Genomic DNA, 25722 nt, shown 5'->3' with positions numbered 1-25722 from the left:
CCATTACATTGTAACTGATCTTTGGAGACTTGACGCACAGCTACAGGGCCGCTTCAACCTCTCAGTGACCCCATATGATCTAAGTTTGCAAAGCTGCGGCGAAATGTGAACCCGAGACTCACTCTGCAGAATTAACTTCAATTGCGCAGCGGGATTGTGGAGAGGAGCTAACAGAGAACACACGCTTCTGATTTGCACCACGCAGAAATGTTACAGTGCGTTTGTGGAGAGATGGAGGATGTTTCAGATTAGCAGAGTTGCGGCTGATTAGGTACAGTGGGGTCTATCTCTCGGATCAAATACACAAGCAAATATGCCCCACTGAAAGAAAGAAAAGAAGAAAGACTCATTTACATTTTTGCATTAAGGGCCTTTGTGCAATTAAATCACCTACAGGTCAGAGGTGGGTCTGGCCTGACAATGCTGGTCTAATCTGAACTATCCGCTCCCAGAGGTTATGCCGGTCCCTGAGGCCATGTAGACCTGTTTCCTCTTCTTCCCTCATAATTAAATTTTTGTCTCATCCTCCTCCCTTGAAGTGCTGGGGTCGCCACGTGTAGATCCTACCTCGCTGCCTTCATGGTGAAGACCAGCCTGCCCCAGTAATACTCACCAGATAGCGCTAACTCAATAAATGTGGTTTCAAGTCTTAATTTTAAATCTAAGGTTTAAAGTTAATCATTCAACAGTTTTCATAGCGTGCAGTCTGTTTTTGCAGTATAGCTGTAAACATGCATGTAACATGCATGCATTAGGCTATAAGGTGGGTTTATGTCTAATCAAGGTGCAGCTCTGCTGAGGAAGGGCCTGGATCTGGGACACAAACCACACACACACACTGAAGGGAACAGCATACAGTCTATGATGCAATCGCTGCCTATCTTTCCTCACAGTATCTGGTTTCTTGTGATGCTGTAACTTTATCATGTGGATTTGCTAATTTTCATGTGCTTCCTCTAAAAGTACTTGTGTTTTTCTTCTCATAGTGGAGATGTTTAGGCGCATCCCTATTAAGACATCTGCAGAGAGAAATGTTTTCTATGTTCCCATATACCTTGTTAGCTACATCTGTGTCACTGAATGTAAACTACCATTGCCAATGCAGATAGTGGTCCTAAAGTTTCTGTCTTGGTTGGAACCTGTAGATATGCTGCCATCTGCTGGTTTTCATATATTCAATTAGTTATTTATTACTTTGTTTTAATTTTTGCTTATATTGTAATTTGTTGTTGTCCAGCACTTTGAGCTGCACTTGCTGCATGAACTGTGCAAATAAAGATAGTTATTATCACTGAAGACATGACTTCTTGTGATGCATAAATAGATGTATTTCGGCAAATGTGAGTATTTGAAAGTGATTCACCATGAATGTGCTGGAGTTGTGCCATCATTTCTTGCAGTTTCACTAATTCTGGGTGTTGACATAGTAAAGAAAGGGCAGCACGGTGGCACAGTGGTTAGGGCTGTTGCCTCACAGCGAGAAGGTTCCGGGTTCACCTGGGACCTTTCTGTGTGGAGTTTGCATGTTCTCCCCATGCTTGCGTGGGTTCTCTCCAGGTACTTCGGCTTCCTCCCACAGTCCAAAGACATGCAGCTTAGGTTGATTGGTGTCTCTAAATTGCACATAGGAGTGCGTGTGTGTGGTTGTTTGTCTATGTGTTAGCCCTGCGATGGATTGGCGACCTGTCCAGGGTGTACCCTGCCTTCACCCGATTGCCGGCCGGGATTGGCTCCGGCCCCCCCTGTGACCCTGTTCAGTGACTAAGTGGTAGAAAATGAATGAATGAAATAGTAAAGACTGTGTGCTGTGGTTGTGCTGTCATCTACTGGTGTAGATGTAGTACTGCTGATAGTTGTGCTGGATCCTTTTGGCAGAGCAGTAGTTAAACTGACTTCTGCTGCTTTAATTTTGCATTTCTAAATTCTTGTTTTCCCCTTCATGTATGTGTGTGTTTTAGTCAGGACAGCATGCCACCAGTAATTTCTTTTATTTTCTAGCTGTTAGGATTTTATGAAGGGGGCGGAGGTATTAAAAGTATAGTGCTGTAGTGAGTACAGATAAGACATTGTACTTGGTTGTTTTACATGCCAGAGATGGTTGCAGGACAGGTGGATGGGTGGGGCCTGGATAAAGGTTTCCAAAAACAACCAGAAAGGATGGAAGCCACTGTGAAGTTTGTGGAGAAGTGACAGTTTGAAGCAGCTCCGATGAAGGACCTCCCACCATCATTGCAACTAACAAGTGCAAACCAACACATGATTTTGTATGATTGTGGCCAAATATGTTGTTCTTAAAATTTTTTGATTAAAAAAAAATCTGTTCCACTGTAGACAAGACTGTTGTTGTAGCTACACTTGAGAATGACTATTGTTTCCATAAACCAGACTAGAGAGAGGGAAGGTTACAAGCCTCCCATGTCCAAATAACAACCACTATGACAAAGTGCTAACAGCATTTCATATTGCACATAAAATGTGTAGTCATAAATTCATTTTGGGCTTTAAACACACTGTATTGTACTTTTGTAATGTGGTCATCGCGGTATTAGCCATAGACACTGGAAACACTAGAATCTAGATAAAACCATTCACACCGCAAATATATCATTCAAAATATAATTGGAGGGTAATTAATTTGTTTATATACACTTCCGGGATTTTCACAGAATTTTCTGAAATGAGAGAAAGGGCGCCCCCTGGGGTGTAATACCTGGCTGACGTCACTCAGTGTGGGCGGTCCAAGGCACCTGTGTGGCGTCTAACAAGAAACAGGTTAGCGCGTCATTAAAAGTAAAAACGGTAAAGTAACTAAGAATCTTTTGGCTGCGCATCAGTGGAGACATTTCTGGAAGACAAACTGTATAGCTAGTCGCTCTTCGACCTTCTGACAAAACCCGTTTAAAAACAGCTTGTTTTCCAGTGTTGCTGGCAAAATTATAATGTTATAACGTTATTCGACGCTACCGAAAGAGGATGTGAGGAATTAAAACAAACAAACAAACAAACAAACAAATAAACCGACTGTCAGGGCAACATGCAGCGTGCAATGGGATATTATATGGATAAAGACCAGTTGACCACCACAAAAGAAAGGACGATGGGCTTCGACATCAATATGTGAGTCAGAACTTGCTTTCTCTTCTCTTTCCTTGCTAGTTTATTTATTTTTTTTTTTACATTTAAACGTTTATGTCTCTTCTCTCTACAGTATATTTAACTCACTGTGTAACTTTAAGGTTATGGGATTTAACAGATCTTGGCCCGTTTCACTGTGAAGCTATACAGGATACTTAGAGGTTATATTCTGTGCCTTATTTGAAGATGTGCTAAGCTGCTGTCATTGTCCAGTTTTACTTGCCTGTACATATGTTCTGCAGTGGTGCTTATATCTTTTCACATTTACTATTGTGTAAATGTAGTGGTACAAGGAAAAGTGCACAGACACATTATTCCATATACGAGATGGATTATCACAAATGAATTGTACTTCATACACTGAGCTGGTTGTGAGAATCTGTTGTGTTTTTAAGCTGTGCTCCAAAACGACTCATTAGCTTTAAATACATAACTCTTTTACGTTTTCGACGTGTATGCCTCGTTCATAGGCCAATAGATAAACCTGGGTGAGTCATGTATTTGATACATGCATCCAGACTTTATAAACAGTGTCATATGTATCACTGTTTCAGTATTTACATGTACCTACAAGTCTTAGTACCACAGTTTCTTCCTTCTGCTGGCCTACATTAGGAACGTGTGTAAGTCATGTATGTATATTGTTTTAAATCTGTTGTATGTCATATCTTAAAAGTTAAGTGAATCTTCCACCAAAAGAGAACAGCAAATCTAAGTTTACTTTTCTTTTTTTGGTTAAAATTAGACATTTAAATGGCACAAAATAAGGGTGTACTTTCAGAATGAATGGCCCTGGTGGTTTGTCTTCATCGCTGGCATAGTTAAACAAAACCAGTCAGCTAAAACTTTATTCAAAGTGCAGTTTCACAACAGGGTGTGTCAGCAACACAGTTTACAACAGCAGCAAGCAGAACAAACGGCATCAGATACCCTCACAAAATGCAACGTAATAGTGGAAAATGCAGAAAAAAATACAGTGGGAAATATAAAATAAAGTAAGAGAACAGTGAATAAAATAGTGGTTTAATAGTTTTTAATTACAAGTTAACAAATATAGATGCATTTTTAGTTTGGATTTAAAAACCTCAGTGGAGTCATCCTGTCTCCCTTATTTGACCGTTCCTGGCTTGGTGTGGCCAGCCATCATGAAGGTGTCTTATGAGGGTGGGAGTAAGATGGCTGGAAATGTGATGGAAATGTGGTTGCAGTCAGGTAAACTGGGATTTACGCTTTGGCTGCAACACAGGCCATTTATCAGGTGGGTTTTATGTGTCTGATGGTCAAAGTGCAGTCCTCACAGTTCTGCTGGATAAAAGCCTGGTACAGAAACTGTGAAAGAGAGAAAACACTCTCTGACTAAGCAAGCAACAACATGAATAATGCATGTAGTTTTGCTGTGATACTATAACTATAAATATTATGATGCAGGTTGAAGGTTATTTGTACTTCAGTTAAAGCCTCTAAAATCACATCTTCATTTTCCTCATTGTGGGATGAAACAGAAACTTTTAGGTGAACAGTCACTCTTTGGGAGTCTGAGGGAAAAAAAAGTACAGATGAAAATGTATTCAGAAACGAAAATGATGGGTAACAACGACACCGAAGGGTAGAAGTCCATGTCACTGACTGTACCTTTATTTGAGCTGTTGGTGGTCCTGGGAGCTGTGTTTGTGTTGGAAACTCCAGATGTGCTTCCATCTGCTGGGGAAGATGTGACACAACCGCTGTCCACTGTAGTAGCAGTCTCCACTGATGCTGATGTTGTGCTCACATCCGGTAGTTCAGGTGTAGCATTTCTTTTTGTTTGACTAGTTGCTGTAGTAGCTGAGACTGTGGATGCCGAGGTTGTACTCTTCTCCAGCACTGTAGACGTGGTAGTGCTGATTGTTGTCCTGGGTGGTGGTGTTGTTGAAGACACTGTGGGTCCTGATGTTGTACTCACCTTTACCAGTCTAGAAACAGTACTGCTGTCTGCTGTAGTAGAGGTTGCACTTGTGTCCAGTAGTTCAGGTGTAGCATTTCTTTTTGTTTGACTAGTTGCTGTAGTAGCTGAGACTGTGGATGCCGAGGTTGTACTCTTCTCCAGCTCTGTAGACGTCGTAGTGCTGATTGTTGTGCTGGGTCTGCCTGGTGGTGCAGTGGTCAAAGCGAAGTGCAGTATAAAATATAAGATGTTATCTCAAGTCCTAAATTGAAACAAAATGTTCAAAACATCATATATTTGTTTGCCCTCACCTGTGCAGGTTGTGTTGTAGTCAGCGCAGCAGTCATTGACTAGCTGGCAGTACTCGTCACAGTAACACCCCCTGTAACAGCTGTTGTTCTTACCAGTGCAGCATAACAGTGGTGGACCTGCACAGACTAGAGCAAACACACCAGCAGTAGGAATGATGTTATAAAATCAAAGCAGGACAGATTCAACACAGTATTTATTATTGCAGTCATTATGAGGACCTCTCCTGGACAAACAACATCACATCACTGGCCAAGAAGGCTCAAACGTGCCTCTACTTCCTCCGCAAACTGAGGAGAGCCAGTGTCCCACCCCCCCGTCATGTGTGCTTTCTACCGGGGCACCATTGAGAGTGTCATCACTGGCTGCATCACTGTGTGGTACGGAGGCTGTACTGCCTTCTGCAGAAAGACCATGCAACGCATAGTGAGCACAGCCAGCAAGTTCATTGGCACCCCTCACAGACATCGTTAACACCCACCTCACCAGCAGGGCCATCAGCATTGCTGATGACACCACCCACCCCTCATACTCCCACTTCAGGTATCGACTCCTGCCTTCAGGCCCACTCCCCCAGACTTACAAACAGCTTCATCCTCCAGGCTGTGAGGATGCTGAATGCTGTCCATTCCCTCCCCCCGCCCCCCGCCCCTAGACTGTGACCCACTACAGAACAGAGAAAGACTACTTCTGCTGTTTTGCACAAACCCAGTACATTCCCCCTTCTTGTTATATTAAATCTGCTGCTGACCGTTTTTACTGTCATATCTGCTGCTGTTGGTCATTTGCACTACTGTCCATGTGCATCTCAATCTCACAACCATCTGACAATCTTCTTGTTATTATTTGCACCGATGTCACTGATTGTACATGGTTTGAGTCATAGCTTATTAGGTTGTACTGTTTAGTTTTATCCTAATCACTTTGACTTAGTTTCTTATTCTTTTTAGTCTACTTTGCTCTACTTTTATTCTCTTTTAGTTTCCTAAATGGTATGGCATTCAGTGCTAGGTGAGAGAGAAACGGTATTTCGATTTTCTGTGTTCCTGCACATATAGTGAATTGACAATAAAAATCTTTGATATTGATCTTATTATTATTTAACGCACAGGCATCAAGCGGCTGATTAATAACCCATATTCTACCTCACCTGGAGAAGGTAGTGTAGATATAGTGGTAGTAGCAGCAGCTGTAGCTAAGAGTCTCCAGTTTAAGGGGCCTGTGAGAGGTTTTGTGGCTATCAGAGCAGTTAGTTTCCTTCTGTGACCCAAAATAGTTTTCAGTTGGATGAGAAAGTAATTGAACTACTTGAATCATAATGCAAATATGTATTTGAACTACTAGAAACCTAGTGCAAAATAAAATTAAAGTTTAAATACATGTTCACTACTCCCCAGCACTGGATGTTACTGATTGTTGTTGAGGGGAGGAGGAGGAAGAATATGTTGCTCTGGGGCAGATGAAACAGAGAGCCGAGTGTATGAGGTGGTGTTGTGCATGTTACCTGTCAGGGTGGTAGGGGGAGCTGTTGTCTGAGCTAGAAAATTAGAAGCGACAATGACAAATCATTTCATTGGATTTGAGAAAAAAAAAACAATGATTATAGTGAGCTTTTGCCCAGTAGAGGTAGCTGGCATAAATTCACTGTCATAGACGAACTGTCTGGTATAGCACGAGTGGGCAGTAACACAATTTAATCTTTCCTGGAAAAGGCGACACAGATGGTTTTCACAACAGATACTTTAAAAGGCCAGTACTTGTTCAAAGAATAGGTTGTTTGTATAGACAACATGACCTGTTATATGCAACTTTATGTTTAGAAACACATTTTCCTCCATATTCATCACTTAATTTTTAATCAGTTTCAGCCAATATTTGCTTTACCATTAATGAGACTTAACCAAACAGCTTCATAGAACCATCATGCAGTTACTACATCTCATTAATGTTGACACAACTGAATTTGTCATGTATTTGGAGTGCCTATTTAAAAGGGTAACTTTCAGATGACTTATTAGTATTTCAAAGACCAATGGTCAAATTATTGTTCATCACATTGTTTGTTGTATTTTAATTATACCTTGTTGTAATTAGCGATATTGTGAACACAGAGGAATTTGAAGATGCTATGCCAGGAATTATACCTGCTCAGAATTAAATTTGATAATATTTCACTCACCATCATAAAAGAGCAACGCCAGCAGGAGACAGAAACACAATGCAAAACAGTCCATGATCCTGTGTGCCTGCTGAGTGTAACCAAGGTTTTTTTATACATGCACATGAGACACCAGCTTCATAGAACCATCATGCAGTTACTACATCTCATTAATGTTGACACAACTGAATTTGTCATGTATTTGGAGTGCCTATTTAAAAGGGTAACTTTCAGATGACTTATTAGTATTTCAAAGACCAATGGTCAAATTATTGTTCATCACATTGTTTGTTGTATTTTAATTATACCTTGTTGTAATTAGCGATATTGTGAACACAGAGGAATTTGAAGATGCTATGCCAGGAATTATACCTGCTCAGAATTAAATTTGATAATATTTCACTCACCATCATAAAAGAGCAACGCCAGCAGGAGACAGAAACACAATGCAAAACAGTCCATGATCCTGTGTGTCTGCTGAGTGTAACCAAGGTTTATTTATACATGCACATGAGACACACACATACACACACACGAGGTAGTCTCCCAACAAGAATAATCCCATTGTCTGCCAGAAAAGAATGTTGACATTGTCTCAACAGAACAATATTGTGTTACAGAGGTTCTGTCTGTTTTCCTTCTGTAATGATCTGTTTCCCCACTCACAGGTAAGTAATGCTTCACACATTAACACTGTAGATATGTCAGGAATGCAGTTGTATCACAATTTGAGACTGAAATGGCTCAACACAAAGCGCCACAGATTTAAAGTCAGGGTAAAGTAGAAATAAATGCATTGAGTTTGTCACACCACAGGAATATGTATTAACTACCCAGACAAATGTGAATGATTAAACAGATCACCAAATATAGAAAATCAGCTGTTGAAATCATGAAAAAAATAAGGTGTATTCTCTGCTCTGAAATTCTGAAAAGGAAAGATGCATTTGTGGGATGAAGGTACAGCTTGCTAGCAAACTGTAGCCTCTAGTAGGTGTAGCAACTCACAATCAAACAGGAGAACTGGTGCTAGTGCTCTACAGGAGCATTTTATCAAAGGCCACCGAGTAAGATTAGAAATATGGTTTTGTTGTTTATGGAGCCGCTTCTCCTTTTGTGTGGGTGTTTGAATGAGAGCAGACGGTGCAGATTTTGCTTTATCCAGACTTTAAACACTGTATATTTATCAGAACAGTGATGAATCAAAAGAAAACGTACAAACTGACTGACCTTCAGATATACATTGACTCAAGGTCAAGCGATCTTTTGAATAATAATTTATTACAAATTTAATTTCTTTCCAACAGTATCAGGTAGTAATAAATAATCCAGTTGTAGCCATGTATTTAAACACACTGTACTGTGTCTTTTATTTTGATGTACTGAAGTGAAAGATGATTGTATAGTACATTATGCACAGCTGAATACAGAATATGCTCGGCAGTGATGCTGATATATTGTCACAGAGTGCAAAGATTTATTGAAGCATGTGATTAAAATTTCAAGGAGACGAGTACCTTTTTCAAAATACACTTGAAAGTTTACTAATATACACTTAACATCAGATTCCTGAAACTATGTAAAGTCGCACAATAATGCAAGTGCAATAGAAAAGACTGAACAAATATTTGTTTATAACAGCAAAATGCCATCATCATCATTCAATATTGTCATACAAAGGTAGAGATAGATATAGATATTATTGGTGTACAGTAGCATTTTCCTGTAAACTGACACAGTAATGTTTCTACTGGTGGTCAAAACCTGCATGGGGTATCTCAAGTGCTGTGTCTCTTCCTTCTGATATTCATACTGCCCAGCTCTCTCCAAACTCTTGCACGCTTATGGCCCAGGTACCGTCTGGCTTCATCCGGTCATTCCCCTTTTTTCCGTCGAAGTTCCCACACAGACCTCCCACTTTCTTTTTATACACGTGTGGTAGAGTGATCTCTGCAGGAACAACATCAGCAAAACAGTGTCACCTAACTGACTGGAAATTTGTCTCCCATCTGAAAATCTGTCATTCAGTGACACAGAGTGATAAATTGTGATTTGCCATGAATCCTACACGTTTCAGGACTAACTACTAACAGGGATAATGTAGTTATACTTGTCTAATGATGCTACAGTTGGTTACCTGCTGTGCTGTGTCCATCAAACTCCACTGAGAGGCCAAAGTCTGTCTTCAGGTAGATGTGAGAGGAGTGCTCCCAGATCTTTAGACCAGCAGTTGGTGAGACAGGAGTATTAGCTCTTCTTCCATTCACCTGGAGGGAGACAGAAAGGGGAAGGCGTCAGTGCAGCTTATCATATTTAAGTAGCTTTGTCTGATGCAGTGTTTGTTCTTGTATGATTTGATATTGTGCATGTTCTACCAGCGTGGCTCTAGAGATGGCAGCGTCACTCTTTTGGTCAGTTCCACACTGTGCAGACTGAAATTCTCAAAAGCTATGATGGATTACTAAGAAATGTGGTACCGGCTAGGGATGGGTATCAGAATTGTTTTTTGAGGTTAGATAAGCCAATTTAAGTCAGTCATTGTTAGAGGTGTGACGATACACTTACGTAGCTCATGAGACGATACACGACAGTGGGTTCACGAGGAAGAGACGAGACAATATTTTAACACAATATTTAAGAAATTTTCAGTGATGAAATATATGACTGGAAAAAGTGTTTTATTTGACTGAAAGTCAAATGCAAAACAATCCAGGTGGGTTCTGAGATGTTTTAACAAATCATCTTGCAACAGATGACTGGCTTCTCTCCTGTATGATTTCACGAGTCTCTTCAGACCTACAACTGTGCAGGAACTATTCATGAGCTTCTATCTCCTAATTGAAGCTGCAGTGTTTCCCACAGAAATCCCATTTCCCATTCTAATCTTTAAAAAATTAAATATAGTAATGCTATAGTGTTGTTCATCTGACCTGTCCCTTCTGCACTAGCTCTCCTACAGCAGCATGTTGGCATCTCTCTTGCTGCTTCAGCAGCATTGGTTGAAGCCAATAAATATTCTAAATGAATCAATTGGATCACTGATCACACTGATCGGACTGATTAGCTTTTCACGTGTGTTTCTCAACATTGCCCTGGACTGAGGGGGGCAAGCATGCAGCGTCAGAGTTTATGAACTACCATTAACTTTATTCACTTGCAGAAAGCATAGTTTAGTGTTTAGCACAGAAATATGATATTATCCCATGTATCTAATATTGTGCCTGCTGAAAAAGCACCACAGGAAAACACAATGGAGGCAGTATGATTATAAGTTTCCTTGATACTTACAACCAGACTCCGATTCTTCTTGAACTCCAGAGTGTGATTGTACACTCTAATTTTGAGCTCTTGTAGTCTGTGGGGTTCCTTATGCTCTTTGCTGTCTTCTTCACTGCTACTGTCACTGTAATGATGACTGTCATCATTATCATCATCTGCAGTGCGAGTATTGATGCTCTCGATATAGACATCTGGAAGGTTATTTGGCAAGTTGTCGGTCCTGACCAGCACATAAGAGTGCTCACCCTTAAAGTCATGCTTCATTTTATCAAAGGTTTTATACTCAGGGTCTCCATCTATAGTGCATTTACTGAAACCTGTGGAGCAACAAGTGCAGAGAAATTGGTTAAAAAGGTACAGAATAGTTTATGTACATCTCAGACTTAAGTGCTGGCCTTTATAGCACCTGTTGACTGGCAGTCATAATTGCCCTCGTCATTTTGAAGGCACACAGCATTTCCATCACATTCATCTTTGTCGGCGCACTCAGTCTTGCCAATTCTGTTGTCTCGTTCACATTTACATTTCTGACTGCAGTGACTGGTGTACCACACTTCACTGAACTGTCAAGACAGAGAATGTACTTTAAAAAAGCGGTCCCATGTATTTGAAAAGCAACGCTGTATATGACTTGTGCCAATGACAGAGGTTTTTTTTTTCTTGAACTCACCTGATGTTTGTTGCCATTCCTATCCACACATCCACACTGCTGGATAGGCACACAGACGCCGAATTTTGAAACAAAGCCATCATCACACACACATCCTGGCACACAGCCGTTATCGTCACTGCAACGTGTTGGGCCATTCAGGTGGATACAAGTTGGACTGCATGCAGGGATACAAGTGGTGTAGTGACTGTTCTTCAGACAAGTGGGTGCTAGAGAGACAAAAAATATTCTTAGACCCAAGACTGCAGACTGTACTGTCACCTTTGCAAAAAAACAAATAAAAAACATAAAACATTGTAGGTGTTATGCAACTTTCTAACATTTTAGAATATCTATGATTTCAGTTACATGTGAGAATTGCAGATTCATTATTTATTGGACCAGACATAAATGTTTATGATGTTATTTGTAACCAGATTTCAGTAGAAACAACTATCCCATAAAATATAACTTCCAGTGTAATTACCTGGGTGCAGAAGGAGGACTTGCACATCCGTGGGAGGAAGCTCGGTTCCATTATCCCAGCCAGGGACCTGACCTGAAGGAAGTGAATAGTGACTTTATTTAAACCCTGAGATCAGGTATGAACATAAACAGAGATGTTAAGGTATTAGCCGCATCAGAAATGTAATAATTTAAGGTATGTTACAGTGTCACATTAGTCATATTCACAATATCTAGTTGTAATGCCTCCTGCAGCATAATTTAATGAAATGCTATTAAATTTTGTGATAGTAAAAAGTGTTTATTTGACTAAATGTACTGGATTACATGGAAAATAGACAAGGATGCTACATTTATATTGCCTTTTCTATTACTGTAATCATTTTTATATGAATAAATGGTTGTGGAACGAATCATCTGTGTTTCCATTATTTCTTATGGGGAAATTCGCTTTGTTATACGAGTACTTTGGATTACGAGCACATTGCCGGAACGAATTATACTCGCAATCCAAGGTTCCACTGTATCTAGTTGTAATGCCTCCTGCAGCATAATTTAATGAAATGCTATTAAATTTTGTGATAGTAAAAAGTGTCTATTCGACTAAATGTACTAGATTACATGGAAAATAAATAAGGATGCTACATTTAAATGTAGATGTATTAACACAAATGAATAACTGGCATAAATAATGCCTGTCGGACAGGATTACCTGCACACTGTCCGTGTTGAAGTGATACATCATCTATGGCCACATCAGACTGATCATTGGAGCCTCTTCGTCCCTCAAAAATGATCTAAAATCAAGTGCACAGGTTAATACTAAAGCACATTATGGCTGTTTCAGCATAGAGATCCATGAGTATCGATTCTACCCATGTGTTGTTGCAGGTAGTACACTATTCGTGTTTTGCATGGGAGGTTTCTAAATGAGCCAGGTTATGAAGGAAACATCTTTATTAACCTGGAAAGGTCCTGTTGCTGTGATGTCCACCTGAGCCAGGTGCCACACATCCCCTTGGTCATTTCTCTTGCGCCAAACAGCATTGGCTACTCCGTTCTGAAGCAAATATACATGGAGGCCCATTGTATCAGCTGAGCCATACATATGGTACCAGAACTGCAGACAGTGAGCACCAGAGTCAGAACACTCGGAGCTGATGAGACGAGACGTGTCTCCATATGTAACGCTGCTGGCTTCAATGTAAAGGTAGTGGCCCCCTGGACAAGAGACAAGATCACAGCTGTCAGATGCACTTTGTATAGTGAGACAGATGTTTTTATACCAGAAAATATTCTCCTTTTGTCATTTAAAATATTACGTAGACAGAGAGTGTATTACCACCAGTGTGGTCAGCAGAAGGCCCAGTCATCAGTGTGGGAGTGGAACCACTCTGCCATGTCCAGTCAAAAGCATCTGTGATCATCTGATTCCAGCTACAAAGGTTGCTGTCAAAGTTACAGCCGAGACTGCAGACTGTACTGTCACCTGTGGAAAAAAAATAGAGAAACATTAAGCATTATAGTTGTTATGCACCTTTCTAACATTTTAGAATATCTATGACTTCAGTTACATGTGAGAATTGCAGGTTCATTATTTATTGGACCAGACATAAATGTTTATGATGTTATTTGTAACCAGATTTCAGTAGAAACAACTATCACATAAAATATAACTTCCAGTGTAATTACCTGGGTGTGGAAGGAGGACTTCTACAGTCGTGGGAGGAAGCTCGGTTCCATTATCCCAGTCAGGGACCTGACCTGAAGGAAGTGATTAGTGACTTTATTTAAAACCTGAGATCAGGTCTGAACATAAACAGAGATGTTAAGGTATTAGCCGCATCAGAAATGTAATAATTTAAGGTATGTTACAGTGTCGCATTAGTCATATTCGCAATATCTAGTTGTAATGCCTCCTGCAGCATAATTTAATGAAATGCTATTAAATTTTGTGATAGTAAAAAGTGTTTATTTGACTAAATGTACTGGATTACATGGAAAATAGACAAGGATGCTACATTTATATTGCCTTTTCTATTACTGTAATCATTTTTATATGAATAAATGGTTGTGGAACGAATCATCTGTGTTTCCATTATTTCTTATGGGGAAATTCGCTTTGTTATACGAGTACTTTGGATTACGAGCACATTGCCGGAACGAATTATACTCGCAATCCAAGGTTCCACTGTATCTAGTTGTAATGCCTCCTGCAGCATAATTTAATGAAATGCTATTAAATTTTGTGATAGTAAAAAGTGTCTATTCGACTAAATGTACTAGATTACATGGAAAATAAATAAGGATGCTACATTTAAATGTAGATGTATTAACACAAATGAATAACTGGCATAAATAATGCCTGTCGGACAGGATTACCTGCACACTGTCCGTGTTGAAGTGATACATCATCTATGGCCACATCAGACTGATCATTGGAGCCTCTTCGTCCCTCAAAAATGATCTAAAATCAAGTGCACAGGTTAATACTAAAGCACATTATGGCTGTTTCAGCATAGAGATCCATGAGTATCGATTCTACCCATGTGTTGTTGCAGGTAGTACACTATTCGTGTTTTGCATGGGAGGTTTCTAAATGAGCCAGGTTATGAAGGAAACATCTTTATTAACCTGGAAAGGTCCTGTTGCTGTGATGTCCACCTGAGCCAGGTGCCACACATCCCCTTGGTCATTTCTCTTGCGCCAAACAGCATTGGCTACTCCGTTCTGAAGCAAATATACATGGAGGCCCATTGTATCAGCTGAGCCATACATATGGTACCAGAACTGCAGACAGTGAGCACCAGAGTCAGAACACTCGGAGCTGATGAGACGAGACGTGTCTCCATATGTAACGCTGCTGGCTTCAATGTAAAGGTAGTGGCCCCCTGGACAAGAGACAAGATCACAGCTGTCAGATGCACTTTGTATAGTGAGACAGATGTTTTTATACCAGAAAATATTCTCCTTTTGTCATTTAAAATATTACGTAGACAGAGAGTGTATTACCACCAGTGTGGTCAGCAGAAGGCCCAGTCATCAGTGTGGGAGTGGAACCACTCTGCCATGTCCAGTCAAAAGCATCTGTGATCATCTGATTCCAGCTACAAAGGTTGCTGTCAAAGTTACAGCCGAGACTGCAGACTGTACTGTCACCTGTGGAAAAAAAATAGAGAAACATTAAGCATTATAGTTGTTATGCACCTTTCTAACATTTTAGAATATCTATGACTTCAGTTACATGTGAGAATTGCAGGTTCATTATTTATTGGACCAGACATAAATGTTTATGATGTTATTTGTAACCAGATTTCAGTAGAAACAACTATCACATAAAATATAACTTCCAGTGTAATTACCTGGGTGTGGAAGGAGGACTTCTACAGTCGTGGGAGGAAGCTCGGTTCCATTATCCCAGTCAGGGACCTGACCTGAAGGAAGTGATTAGTGACTTTATTTAAACCCTGAGATCAGGTCTGAACATAAACAGAGATGTTAAGGTATTAGCCGCATCAGAAATGTAATAATTTAAGGTATGTTACAGTGTCGCATTAGTCATATTCGCAATATCTAGTTGTAATGCCTCCTGCAGCATAATTTAATGAAATGCTATTAAATTTTGTGATAGTAAAAAGTGTTTATTTGACTAAATGTACTGGATTACATGGAAAATAGACAAGGATGCTACATTTATATTGCCTTTTCTATTACTGTAATCATTTTTATATGAATAAATGGTTGTGGAACGAATCATCTGTGTTTCCATTATTTCTTATGGGGAAATTCGCTTTGTTATACGAGTACTTTGGATTACGAGCACATTGCCGGAACGAATTATACTCGCAATCCAAGGTTCCACTGTATCTAGTTGTAATGCCTCCTGCAGCATAATTTAATGAAATGCTATTAAATTTTGTGATAGTAAAAAGTGTCTATTCGACTAAATGTACTAGATTACATGGAAAATAAATAAGGATGCTACATTTAAATGTAGATGTATTAACACAAATGAATAACTGGCATAAATAATGCCTGTCGGACAGGATTACCTGCACACTGTCCGTGTTGAAGTGATACATCATCTATGGCCACATCAGACTGATCATTGGAGCCTCTTCGTCCCTCAAAAATGATCTAAAATCAAGTGCACAGGTTAATACTAAAACACATTATGGCTGTTGCAGCATAGAAAGCCACGAGGATCGATTCTACCCATGTGTTGTTGCAGGTAGTACACTATTCGTGTTTTGCATGGGAGGTTTCTAAATGAGCCAGGTTATGAAGGAAACATCTTTATTAACCTGGAAAGGTCCTGTTGCTGTGATGTCCACCTGAGCCAGGTGCCACACATCCCCTTGGTCATTTCTCTTGCGCCAAACAGCATTGGCTACTCCGTTCTGAAGCAAATATACATGGAGGCCCATTGTATCAGCTGAGCCATACATATGGTACCAGAACTGCAGACAGTGAGCACCAGAGTCAGAACACTCGGAGCTGATGAGACGAGACGTGTCTCCATATGTAACGCTGCTGGCTTCAATGTAAAGGTAGTGGCCCCCTGGACAAGAGACAAGATCACAGCTGTCAGATGCACTTTGTATAGTGAGACAGATGTTTTTATACCAGAAAATATTCTCCTTTTGTCATTTAAAATATTACGTAGACAGAGAGTGTATTACCACCAGTGTGGTCAGCAGAAGGCCCAGTCATCAGTGTGGGAGTGGAACCACTCTGCCATGTCCAGTCAAAAGCATCTGTGATCATCTGATTCCAGCTACAAAGGTTGCTGTCAAAGTTACAGCCGAGACTGCAGACTGTACTGTCACCTTTGGAAAAAAAGTTATGAACTAAACATTGCAGTTTTTGTGCAACTTCCTAAAATGTTTGATGACCTGTGAGAACTACCTGTGAGAACTGCAGAGTCGGTGTATATTGGACTAGACATCAATGTTAATAATGTTAATTTGTAACCAGACTTTAGCAGAAACAACTAACCCAATAAATGAAACTTCCTGTGCAGTTACCTGGGCGTGAAATGACTTCCACAGTTGTTGGAGGGAACTCAGTTCCACTTTCAGGGACCTGACCTATAGGAAGTGATAAGTGACTTTATTTAAACCCTGAGTTCAGGTATGAGCATGGTACAGTGTCAGCCTTATAATATCCAGTTGTTCATTTTGAAAGAGGTGAATGTCACCTGAGCATGTGCCAAAGTGGATGGAAATGTCATCTATTGCCACATCTGATAGAGCATTAGAACCTCGAATTCCCTCTAATATGATCTGAAATTAATGATTAGAAAGGTTCTTCAGTGTATAGAATACAATCATTGTTCTTTGCAATCAACAGCACCATTTCAATTTATATATTGTTTAATATCAAACCTACTTGGAATGGACCAGGGACTTTGATGTCCACACTTCCTGGATACCATTCTGGTCCTTGGTTGTTCTTCCTGGACCAGATCTGGGTGGCTTTATTGTCTTTGAGCATGTAAATATTGAGGGCCATGGCTGTGGCTGAACCATACATATTGTACCAGAAGTTCAGGCAGACTGGGCCATTGTAATGGCAGACTGAGCTCAACAGACGTGCTGAGTCTCCATGGCTTGCACTGCTTCCGTCAGTGTATATGTAGAAACCATCTAGAGAAATGGTAAAAGTAGCAGAACAAGCATGAGAAACCCAGTCATGAAAAACCAGCGTAGTAACACAACAGATGTGCTAAGGTGGCCTGAATCAGAGTTTTACCTCCAGTAGTGTGGTCTTGGTTTGGCCCAGTTAGGTTTGAGGAGATGGGTCCTGAATTTCTTGTCCAATCAAAACTGTCTTGTATGAGCTGCTCCCACCCACACAGATTTTTTTCAAAATCACAATTTATGGGACAAACTGTGAAAAAGCATATAAACACAATGGAAATGAGAAGTTTTACGAGCCAGTTAACTACAGAAAAATTCCAGTTTGAGAAATAAAAATAGTTTAGTTTAATAGAAGTTATACAAAAACACACACACACATATATATAATGTCTATACATTTATGTTTTGAGGCAATGTAATATTTGTTTTTAAGTTAAATTTTTGATTATAAAATATAGTGAATTATGCCAGTAAGGAAATCAGCCTTCCCAACCCCGATTGCTCTTACAAGTCTGATCTGGTGTTGGAGTGGTAGGAGTTGGAGTTGTTGGAAGAGTTGCGGTGGTTGGCGGGTCAGCTGAAACAGGCACATAAACAAAAAAACAAACAAAAAAGTAAATGAGTTTACCACCTTAGCCTTTTGGCACCCTAAGCAATATTTTGTGTTGGGCCACCCCCTCCACATGTTTACTGCCTAATAGTTTCTCCAACTTTGCTTATACCACTGACAGAACAAAACTAAATAAACATTCACAAACTACACATTCAGGCAAAGCACTAGGCAGTTGCCCAGTTTGCTTATGCTTCGGGCTGGTCCTGTGTAATCAATGGAAAGCAGGAGCAGAAAAAATACAGAATGACTTTATGTAATATTTAGAGCCATGAAATTGTAATTGACAGTTGGTAACTAACTGACCAGTATCATCATATGCACATATCCTCTCACAGATTAACACTATCATCTTGCCCCTGCCTGACTCAGGTGCTCACCACAGGCTGTGCCAGTCTGCCAAGGGGGAAGCTCCACTCCTGCAACCTGGCATGCTGCTGCATAGGACTTCAGAGATTCACATAGGGTGTGTTGGTCACCTTCTGTGGCACAATAGTCATACACACAGCTGTTGAAATAGATACTTGGGTGAATGAGCTGATGGCAGGAGCTGAATGCATCCCCCAGTAGTGTGTAACACTGTTTATTGGCCTCGTTCATTTCGGTATGATCACATAGCCTCGGATCAATTGGATAGGCAATGCACCTGGAAGAGAAAGTTTAGACATAGAGGTCCAAACACTTTGATTTGTGGTCCCACTTCAGAATATTTTTGGTGGCATTATAATGTCAGAACATTAATTTGTGTTCACAAGTGTGCAGATTACCTTATAGAATAAAATTACTCACTCATTGTTGTCTGGCACCCTCCAACTGTCACCAAACTCAAATGCCTCTGTGACGTTTTGACCTTCTGGTGTTATGAAGTCATCACCCTGGTGGCCAGAGTAGGTGCCACACAATCCACACAGTTGATACTTGTAGTGCTCGTCCACCTGCAGGAAGAGTCTGTTCTGCCCATCCATCATCATTCGGAGGCCGAAGGATGTCTTCAAGATTATATAATTGTTGTTTGTGGAAATCCATACTGAGCCGTATGTTCCACTGATGGAATAGGGGAGTTGGGCAAAGCTGTTATTTACCTAAAGAGAGGACAATTCATTATGTGTAATGAGTGCTCTAGTGAGAAATTAGTTTATCTTTAATGCCTCGATAACAAGAGAACAGAGCTCTGTTTTTCTATCGTGCAACAGTTAGCTGCAAAGCTGCTCTAAAAGTCAAGAAGGTCAGCTATTAGTTTGTGTATTCCTTTAACCACTTAATGATAAACAAGTGGCTTCCTCTATGCTGGCATAGTAACTGACCCAATAAACATGGGCACGCTGATACTAAAGTCATTAGCTACCGTCATGAATATAACATATTGAACAAGGACACACTAAATCCAGTAAATGGGCCACTTGCAGGCCATCAGACACTTCATGGACTGAAAGCTGTTCTCATTTTTGTTTGTTACATTAAGAATTGCAGTTGGGATTGTTAACTCTACATATAGAAATTACAAGTTTTTATGCTTACATAGACATCTCCATTTTGATTCAGAGTGAGATACAAATCTTCAACTCGCAGAGTCACCGCTTCTAGCTTGGATCGGGTGAAGTTCTGAAGGAGAGGATGCCCATTGTGTCCGATCACAGTGAACTGGGCTGAACTTTCACTTCCACATGTTGTAGTCAGTATGTAACTGCAATCCCCTTGAAAGTCATAAGCCAATTTGTCAAAGGTAATGTAGTGTGGATCACCGTACACACTACAGGTGGCAGGCTTGAAAGCAAAGCAGCCTTTGACCCCATCTTTGTCCTTACAAACCTCATTGTCTGCACATTGTATCGCAGTGCACCACATATTATTATTACCCATGCACTGACACTGCTGAACACACGCTCCTTCCATAACTCTTGCTCCTTTCTGCAAGAAAAAGAGAGTTTTGTGAATAAGTGATAGCACTGTATAAGTGAATATTAGTGGGATTTTTTCCATTAAAATACCTCACTTACCTCATAGTGTTTTCCATTATACCAGCACCCACAGTCATCTGCTGGGACACACCTTCTCCCACTGAGTTTGAAACCAGGATCACACTCGCATCTTTCCTCACAGCTTGCACAGGACCGAGGTATGTCCAGAATGGAGCACACCTCGGGACAGCCATCAGCACATAAGTTTGTATAATGGCTGTTTTCACCACACTGAGGGGCTGAGGGGGCATAAAAGATAAGAGGAAAGAGCAGAGGACATGATCTTAATTCTACTGTATATTATTATGGCCATCATTTGCGCATGTTTCCACAGTTTCATTAACAGGAGAAAGACAAATTAAAGCAACATACAACAGAAGGTGGAGTTCCTCCATATGGGTAAAGTGACTCCAGCCTCCTGGCAGATATCAGCATAGGCCTGTAGTATCTCACACAGCACTACTTGGTCATCATGAGTAGAGCACATGCTGACCATACAGCTCCTGAAGTAGCTCTCTGCCTCTAGAACTGAATGGCAGTCAGCAAAGGGCCCAGTACTAGACAGGAGGACTCCACAGTATGACTCATTGCCATACTGGACCCTCTCCATTGGGTCACACTCTTGAGGGACTAGAATGGTTTCACAGGGGGATGTTGTTTCCCCAGTCTGCCAGCTCTCAGCCAGAGCTGTAGCATCTTGGGCATTTGTACCATCCAGCTTGCGGAAGTCATCTTCTCTGAGGTAGTTAAAGTTGCCACATAAACCGCAGACTTTATCAGAGTATGCGGATGGCAAGGTGACATGGACAGAACCAGTGTTGTCATATGAGACAGAAAGCCCAAAACTGGTTCCCAGTAGAACAGCAGCGGGGTTGCTCTTGATGTTGACAGCGGCATTGCTGAGGCTCAGCGGAAGCTTCTTCCAGATCCCATTAACCTGCAGAAAAGTATGTTTTTGAATTCTTTAGCGATTCTTATCAGTAATATTGACTGTATCTAACAGTTTTCATAAAAAGCAGCATTCTGAAGAAAGACACACAGTACCTTCCAGCTAATAAGGCCAATTAGTCCTCTAGAAATTCCAGGACATTTTGCCAATAAATTCTGCACTTATCAATCAGTCAGTTTATCAGTAGAATGGGGCTGCAGATATGGGAACGGCTTGATCCACTACACTTCATAGCTCAGTACTCATTACAGCATAATGACAAGGTGCCAAAAGAAATAAAAGCTGAAGTTGTACAGACAGTACCTAGGTATTATGAAGTCTAGGAAGCAATGTGATATAGGGAATAGGAATACTGGCATATGAGTTCAATGCTTGAGGGTGCCTTGGCCTGCAAAGTCTCAGAAATACATTTTTATTAGACAAAACTGGTCTCCCTTTGTAAGACAGCATAACACTTAGGCTTTTGGGAGAACAGTTTGTGCACTGGCAAATGCTGTCAAGAATAACAATGGATCACAGTATCTGATCCTTTCTAAATTTCTTGAAGGGTTAAAATAACTCACCACAACTCGGTGTGTCTGCCTTTTCAGCAGGGACACCCTGAAGTTCCCTATGTTCACAGTGACCTTCTGGACAGTTGGCAGAGTTGAGTTCCTGCTATGCTTATTGACTACTTGTACACTGAACATGGGCAGGGTCTCCGTGGGTGAGCAGGTCTTAGATAGTACGAAGGTGCAGGGGGAGATGAAGCGAAACAGCACTCCATCAAAAGTGCTAAAGTCTGTGTGACTTTGTATAGTGCACGTCCCCGAGGTGGAACTCCCACTGGAGTTTCCTCTTTGAGGAGGACAAATTTGGCCCCTAGGGCACTGAGCGGGAGAGCAGGAGAGCTGGCCAGCAGAACAGAGGCAGCGGGTGAACTCATCTGTCCAGAACTCTGTGTTAGATTCACACTGGGGTCCTGTAGGGGATTGGCCAAATAAACAATTTATAACCACAACACCATCTGTTTAGGAAGAACTGATAAGTGCAATGAATGAGTTATTATATTCAGTGTTAATGTTGTTTGGACTATAGAACATTTTCTTAATTATCCTATTATCCAACCTATTAATCATGTAAGTGATACTATGAATAATGTTTTCTTAATTTAATTTTAAAAAATGACCTTGCTAACATTGCGACACATAATAGATGAAACAATCTTTAGCTTTCAAGCGTGTTCTGTTATAGAATTTTTGCTGTTTCAATGATGGTGTTACGACCACAGTGACTTATGTATTGCATACGGTATGTGCTGCATTTTTTTTCAATAATTGATGGGACAAAAGCAGGCTGTTTGTAAAAGAATACTCACCACATGAGCCTCTTCTTACACCTATATGTTTAAATGTGACCTGTTCCTCTATGGACACTGCTTCAAGTACAACCTATTGTGAAAGCAGATAATCTATTTAAATATATTAAATATTCCATTTTAATTTTGTAATACAGTCTAATTACAGACCGGTGGTAATATACTGTATGTCATTTTACCTTAGTCTCGGGTTCGATGATGTGGAGGGGGACAAACACTTGTGTCCATGAGTTTCTGGGGAGGGTAGGCGAGGTCCATATTTCTGCCAGACCAGCAGTGGTTTTGAGCAGAGCTTGAAGTTCTGACCCATTAGCTGCTACTGGGGCCAGGTACCAGAACTCTAGACAGGCCTCGCCCTCTATCTCCAGTGGACCACTCTCTAACCCGATCACTGTAACATCCACTGGAGATGAAACGCACAGTAAGAAAAAGTAATACGCTAGATGTTTTTAGAGTTGTCACAGATATCAACCATTTTCATTTATTTGTAAATTACAAATTCACTGATCTGACATTCATTTTAAAATCACACAGTGTAAATAAAGAAATCATTATTAATTATTCAGGTTAGGTGAGCCTGTATGTTTTATCATAATTTTGCACCAAAAACAGGAAACAATTTTCTTGCCTTTGTTATTGTAATAGACCCGCATCTGTTATGGTGCAATAATCATTAAAAGCAAAATAGCTGTTTAGAGTGTTTTTGTACTAAATTTGAATCCCGAGTGCAGCCCGTCTACCTTGATTGCTCCTGGGACAACACCAGGATGTAAAACATTATTAGCCTGCACTGAGGCACGGACACACTCACAGCCTGTCTGTAGATTAAAACACAACTGAGGAGTGTTCACTATACTCAAGTAATCGCTTTGTGTCAAAGTGAACTCATAACCAAACTGTAACCTGACTTGATGGCTTACATATTTGGTATGTAATTTCACTACTATATTTAGTTGCAATACTTTTGCACAGTCTGTTTTCTTTTGTACCTGTTTGTTGGCTCCTTGTCCAGTTACAAATCATATTGGTGTGGCTGTTGTCAAAGCACACTGTAATATAGTCTGTGAAAGGAAAAAAATAGGGTTGTGTATAGCATCATGCATGGTTTGTACTGTATGTCTCTGTACAATTATTATATTTATTTAAATCCCAGTGCTTGTGATAAACTGACAAAGTTATATTCAAGCAATTTACATGGATTATCTAGAGGTTTTAGTAAATGTAATACTTCATACCTGAATTTGTTTCCCAGTTTGGTAAAGTAACAGATGAAAAGTTATTTCCAGCCCTGAAACAGTAAAACAGTAGATTCACTGAAAAACAGTTATGCCAAAAATACATGAAATCTCTGACCGACTTAAAAACAAAACTTGAACGCTAAGTTCCTTTATGTTTCACTTTGTGAAATTAACATGAGCAGTACAGTAGAACAAAATTTAAAAGATCATCAGCTCAGATTTGATGAATTCATTCAGAACTTGGATTATCTTGAGACCCACCTGCACTGAATTACAAAGAGTAGAGTCACTGAGATCAACAAATCTGTGTGGATGCCTCCGAGCATGGCTGATCCCATAACAGCAGCCTCTCAGCCGCTCTTCTGTTGCTAATACTCTTTTTGATGAGTTGAAGAATGAATGAGCAGTAACTTTTGTAGAAGCACAGCTTACAATATATGACCCTTTAACTGCCAACACAGAGACGTGGATCCTCTTGTGTCACTCAGAAGAGAGTTGCAGGCATTTATAACTCCCCACCTAACTGTGTAACATGGCAAGTGGGTGGAGAGAAAGGTGGAGGACAGGAAGGCACAAAAGTGCTTGGACTGCATGTGGGGTGTAAAAATATTGTGACACAGCAATAAATGATGATGATAGACAGGGTCAGGGTTTAGTGTTAGATCATAAAATGTGGTGAGATCAAGGTAAATGAACACAATTAAAAAAAAAAGAGTCCAGGCGACATATGACAAGACATTCCGACGAATTTGTTGATTTCTCACTTTGATATAAAGTTGTGCTTGGTAGGGTTAAGGGGAACAGTAAAAATGGCCAATTAGTAAACTGATTGGTCAACAAATAGAACAGTTTTATTTCCATAAAATAAAAGACACTTAGGATATTTTTAAGCATGACTTTGAAAGTTTAGAGAAACCAAGAAGTAAAGTTTTAATGGTTTTGAAGCCCATAAGATGGGAAATTTGAATACTGCATGTAGTCAAAGGCAACATGATCACTGCTTTTGCAAACTGGAACTATGTTTCGAACTCCCCTCACACTTAGCAACACACACTGTAAGAAAAGGTGGAACTAGAGATAAGAAAGATATTATGTGGGAGTTGCTGTCTGATCCACCTACTGTAACAGTCCTGAAACCCAGCTGGTATGTGTCAATAGAGATGGTATCCCAAACCAAATATTAGAGCACTTAAAGCTGCCCAGCCTGAAAGAGGGTCTTTGTTATGGATCTGTAAAGTGACAGGTGCCACTGTATATCCTGAGAATTAAATGTCCGAACTGTTTGCATTGCAGTTGTTTTTGTGCTTGTTGGCAAAGAGCAGACAATGCAATAACTGTCCCAACTAGAGAGATAATTTACAATCTGATTTTGTAACAGATAATTAAAGTTTTATGCCGATGTGTCTCAGATGACTAAGGCATGTGATGAATGCCACAGGAAAGTTACTTATAAACTGACCTCTAAAGAGGAGTCTAGAGAGGGGAGACTATCTTAGGAGGCTTTAAAGTGAAATAAAGATGTACTGTACAGTATGGCTCCACGATGTCTAGTTAAAAATCTATATTTACACTTCAAAGCAGCACTGCACAGAACTATGCAAATGAATAAACGTGACATCATTCAGCCAGTGCTGAGTCACACTCAGTGACTTATGGCCTTTTACCATGTGCATACTCAATACAGCACCACTTTTGTAAAGTGGGAAATACTCAAATAGGCAAATGACTTATAATAGATATCAAAGGCCTCTTTTTAAAAAGAGTAACAGTAAGTAATGGAAGAGAGTTCTCTGTCTATTAAGTCCTATCCCAGGGTCAAGCATTTTATCAACATATATATCCACTTCTGAGTAAATTCTGATGCATTTTATTGGAAACCAATATGGGAACCTTTCTGCCTCACCCAGAGGGGTCAGGTAAGACAGTGATATACTACATGGCAACCTTATCAATATACCCACCCTTATAAGTCAGTTTAAAATTGAAATATGATATATAGAAATCGCTGCTCAATTACAAACCTTTAAATTCGTAAGCCTGTATATGCTC

At 40.2% G+C, this 25722-nt stretch overlaps 1 protein-coding gene and 1 long non-coding RNA gene across 3 annotated transcripts in view; one reads left to right on the top strand and one right to left on the bottom strand.

The window, feature by feature from the left end:
- Window positions 1-2742: 2742 nt before the first annotated feature.
- The window catches only part of LOC109957762 (uncharacterized), a 69959-nt gene continuing 46979 nt past the window's right edge, over window positions 2743-25722 (top strand). The window contains exon 1 of the long non-coding RNA XR_002274587.1: window positions 2743-3117. This is a non-coding gene — a long non-coding RNA (uncharacterized LOC109957762). The remainder of the gene's footprint in view (window positions 3118-25722) is intronic.
- On the bottom strand, window positions 8852-24135 carry LOC109957761 (zonadhesin). Of its 2 annotated transcripts, XM_020595897.1 has the most exons (33): window positions 23935-24135; window positions 23671-23723; window positions 23425-23496; window positions 22615-22838; window positions 22436-22508; window positions 21642-22039; window positions 20502-21066; window positions 20169-20368; window positions 19690-20079; window positions 18961-19253; window positions 18552-18817; window positions 18070-18138; window positions 17674-17811; window positions 17311-17567; window positions 17120-17204; window positions 16947-17009; window positions 16602-16748; window positions 16224-16480; window positions 15972-16056; window positions 15282-15353; window positions 14932-15078; window positions 14554-14810; window positions 14302-14386; window positions 13612-13683; window positions 13262-13408; window positions 12884-13140; window positions 12632-12716; window positions 11942-12013; window positions 11476-11684; window positions 11212-11368; window positions 10815-11122; window positions 9664-9793; window positions 8855-9476 (listed from the first exon to the last, which is right to left on the bottom strand). In XM_020595897.1, the coding sequence occupies exons 1-33, from the start codon at window positions 24009-24011 to the stop codon at window positions 9334-9336; spliced, it is 5853 nt and encodes a 1950-aa protein (XP_020451553.1). In that variant the 5' UTR covers window positions 24012-24135; the 3' UTR covers window positions 8855-9333. The 2 variants fall into 2 exon arrangements, with proteins under 2 accessions (XP_020451554.1, XP_020451553.1); XM_020595898.1 differs by lacking the exons at window positions 12632-12716; window positions 12884-13140; window positions 13262-13408; ... (3 more) ...; window positions 14932-15078; window positions 15282-15353 and having other exon boundaries at window positions 8852-9476.

The sequence above is a fragment of the Monopterus albus genome, unplaced genomic scaffold (assembly GCF_001952655.1).
Source record: "Monopterus albus unplaced genomic scaffold, M_albus_1.0 scaffold28.1, whole genome shotgun sequence".
NCBI lineage: Eukaryota > Metazoa > Chordata > Actinopteri > Synbranchiformes > Synbranchidae > Monopterus > Monopterus albus.
The sequence above is the reverse complement of the archived record's forward strand: the minus strand, read 5'-3'. Positions and strand labels throughout refer to the sequence as shown.

Excerpts from the sequence above, each read along its gene's own strand:
- LOC109957761 (XM_020595897.1), bottom strand. The coding sequence starts at position 24,011 with ATGGGATCAGCCATGCTCGGAGGCATCCACACAGATTTGTTGATCTCA. Across the intron at positions 21,067-21,641 it reads GGCAGACACACCGAGTTGTG|GTTAATGGGATCTGGAAGAA; the intron begins GTGAGTTATTTT and ends ACTTTTCTGCAG. Across the intron at positions 17,568-17,673 it reads CCAAGACCACACTACTGGAG|ATGGTTTCTACATATACACT; the intron begins GTAAAACTCTGA and ends CCATTTCTCTAG.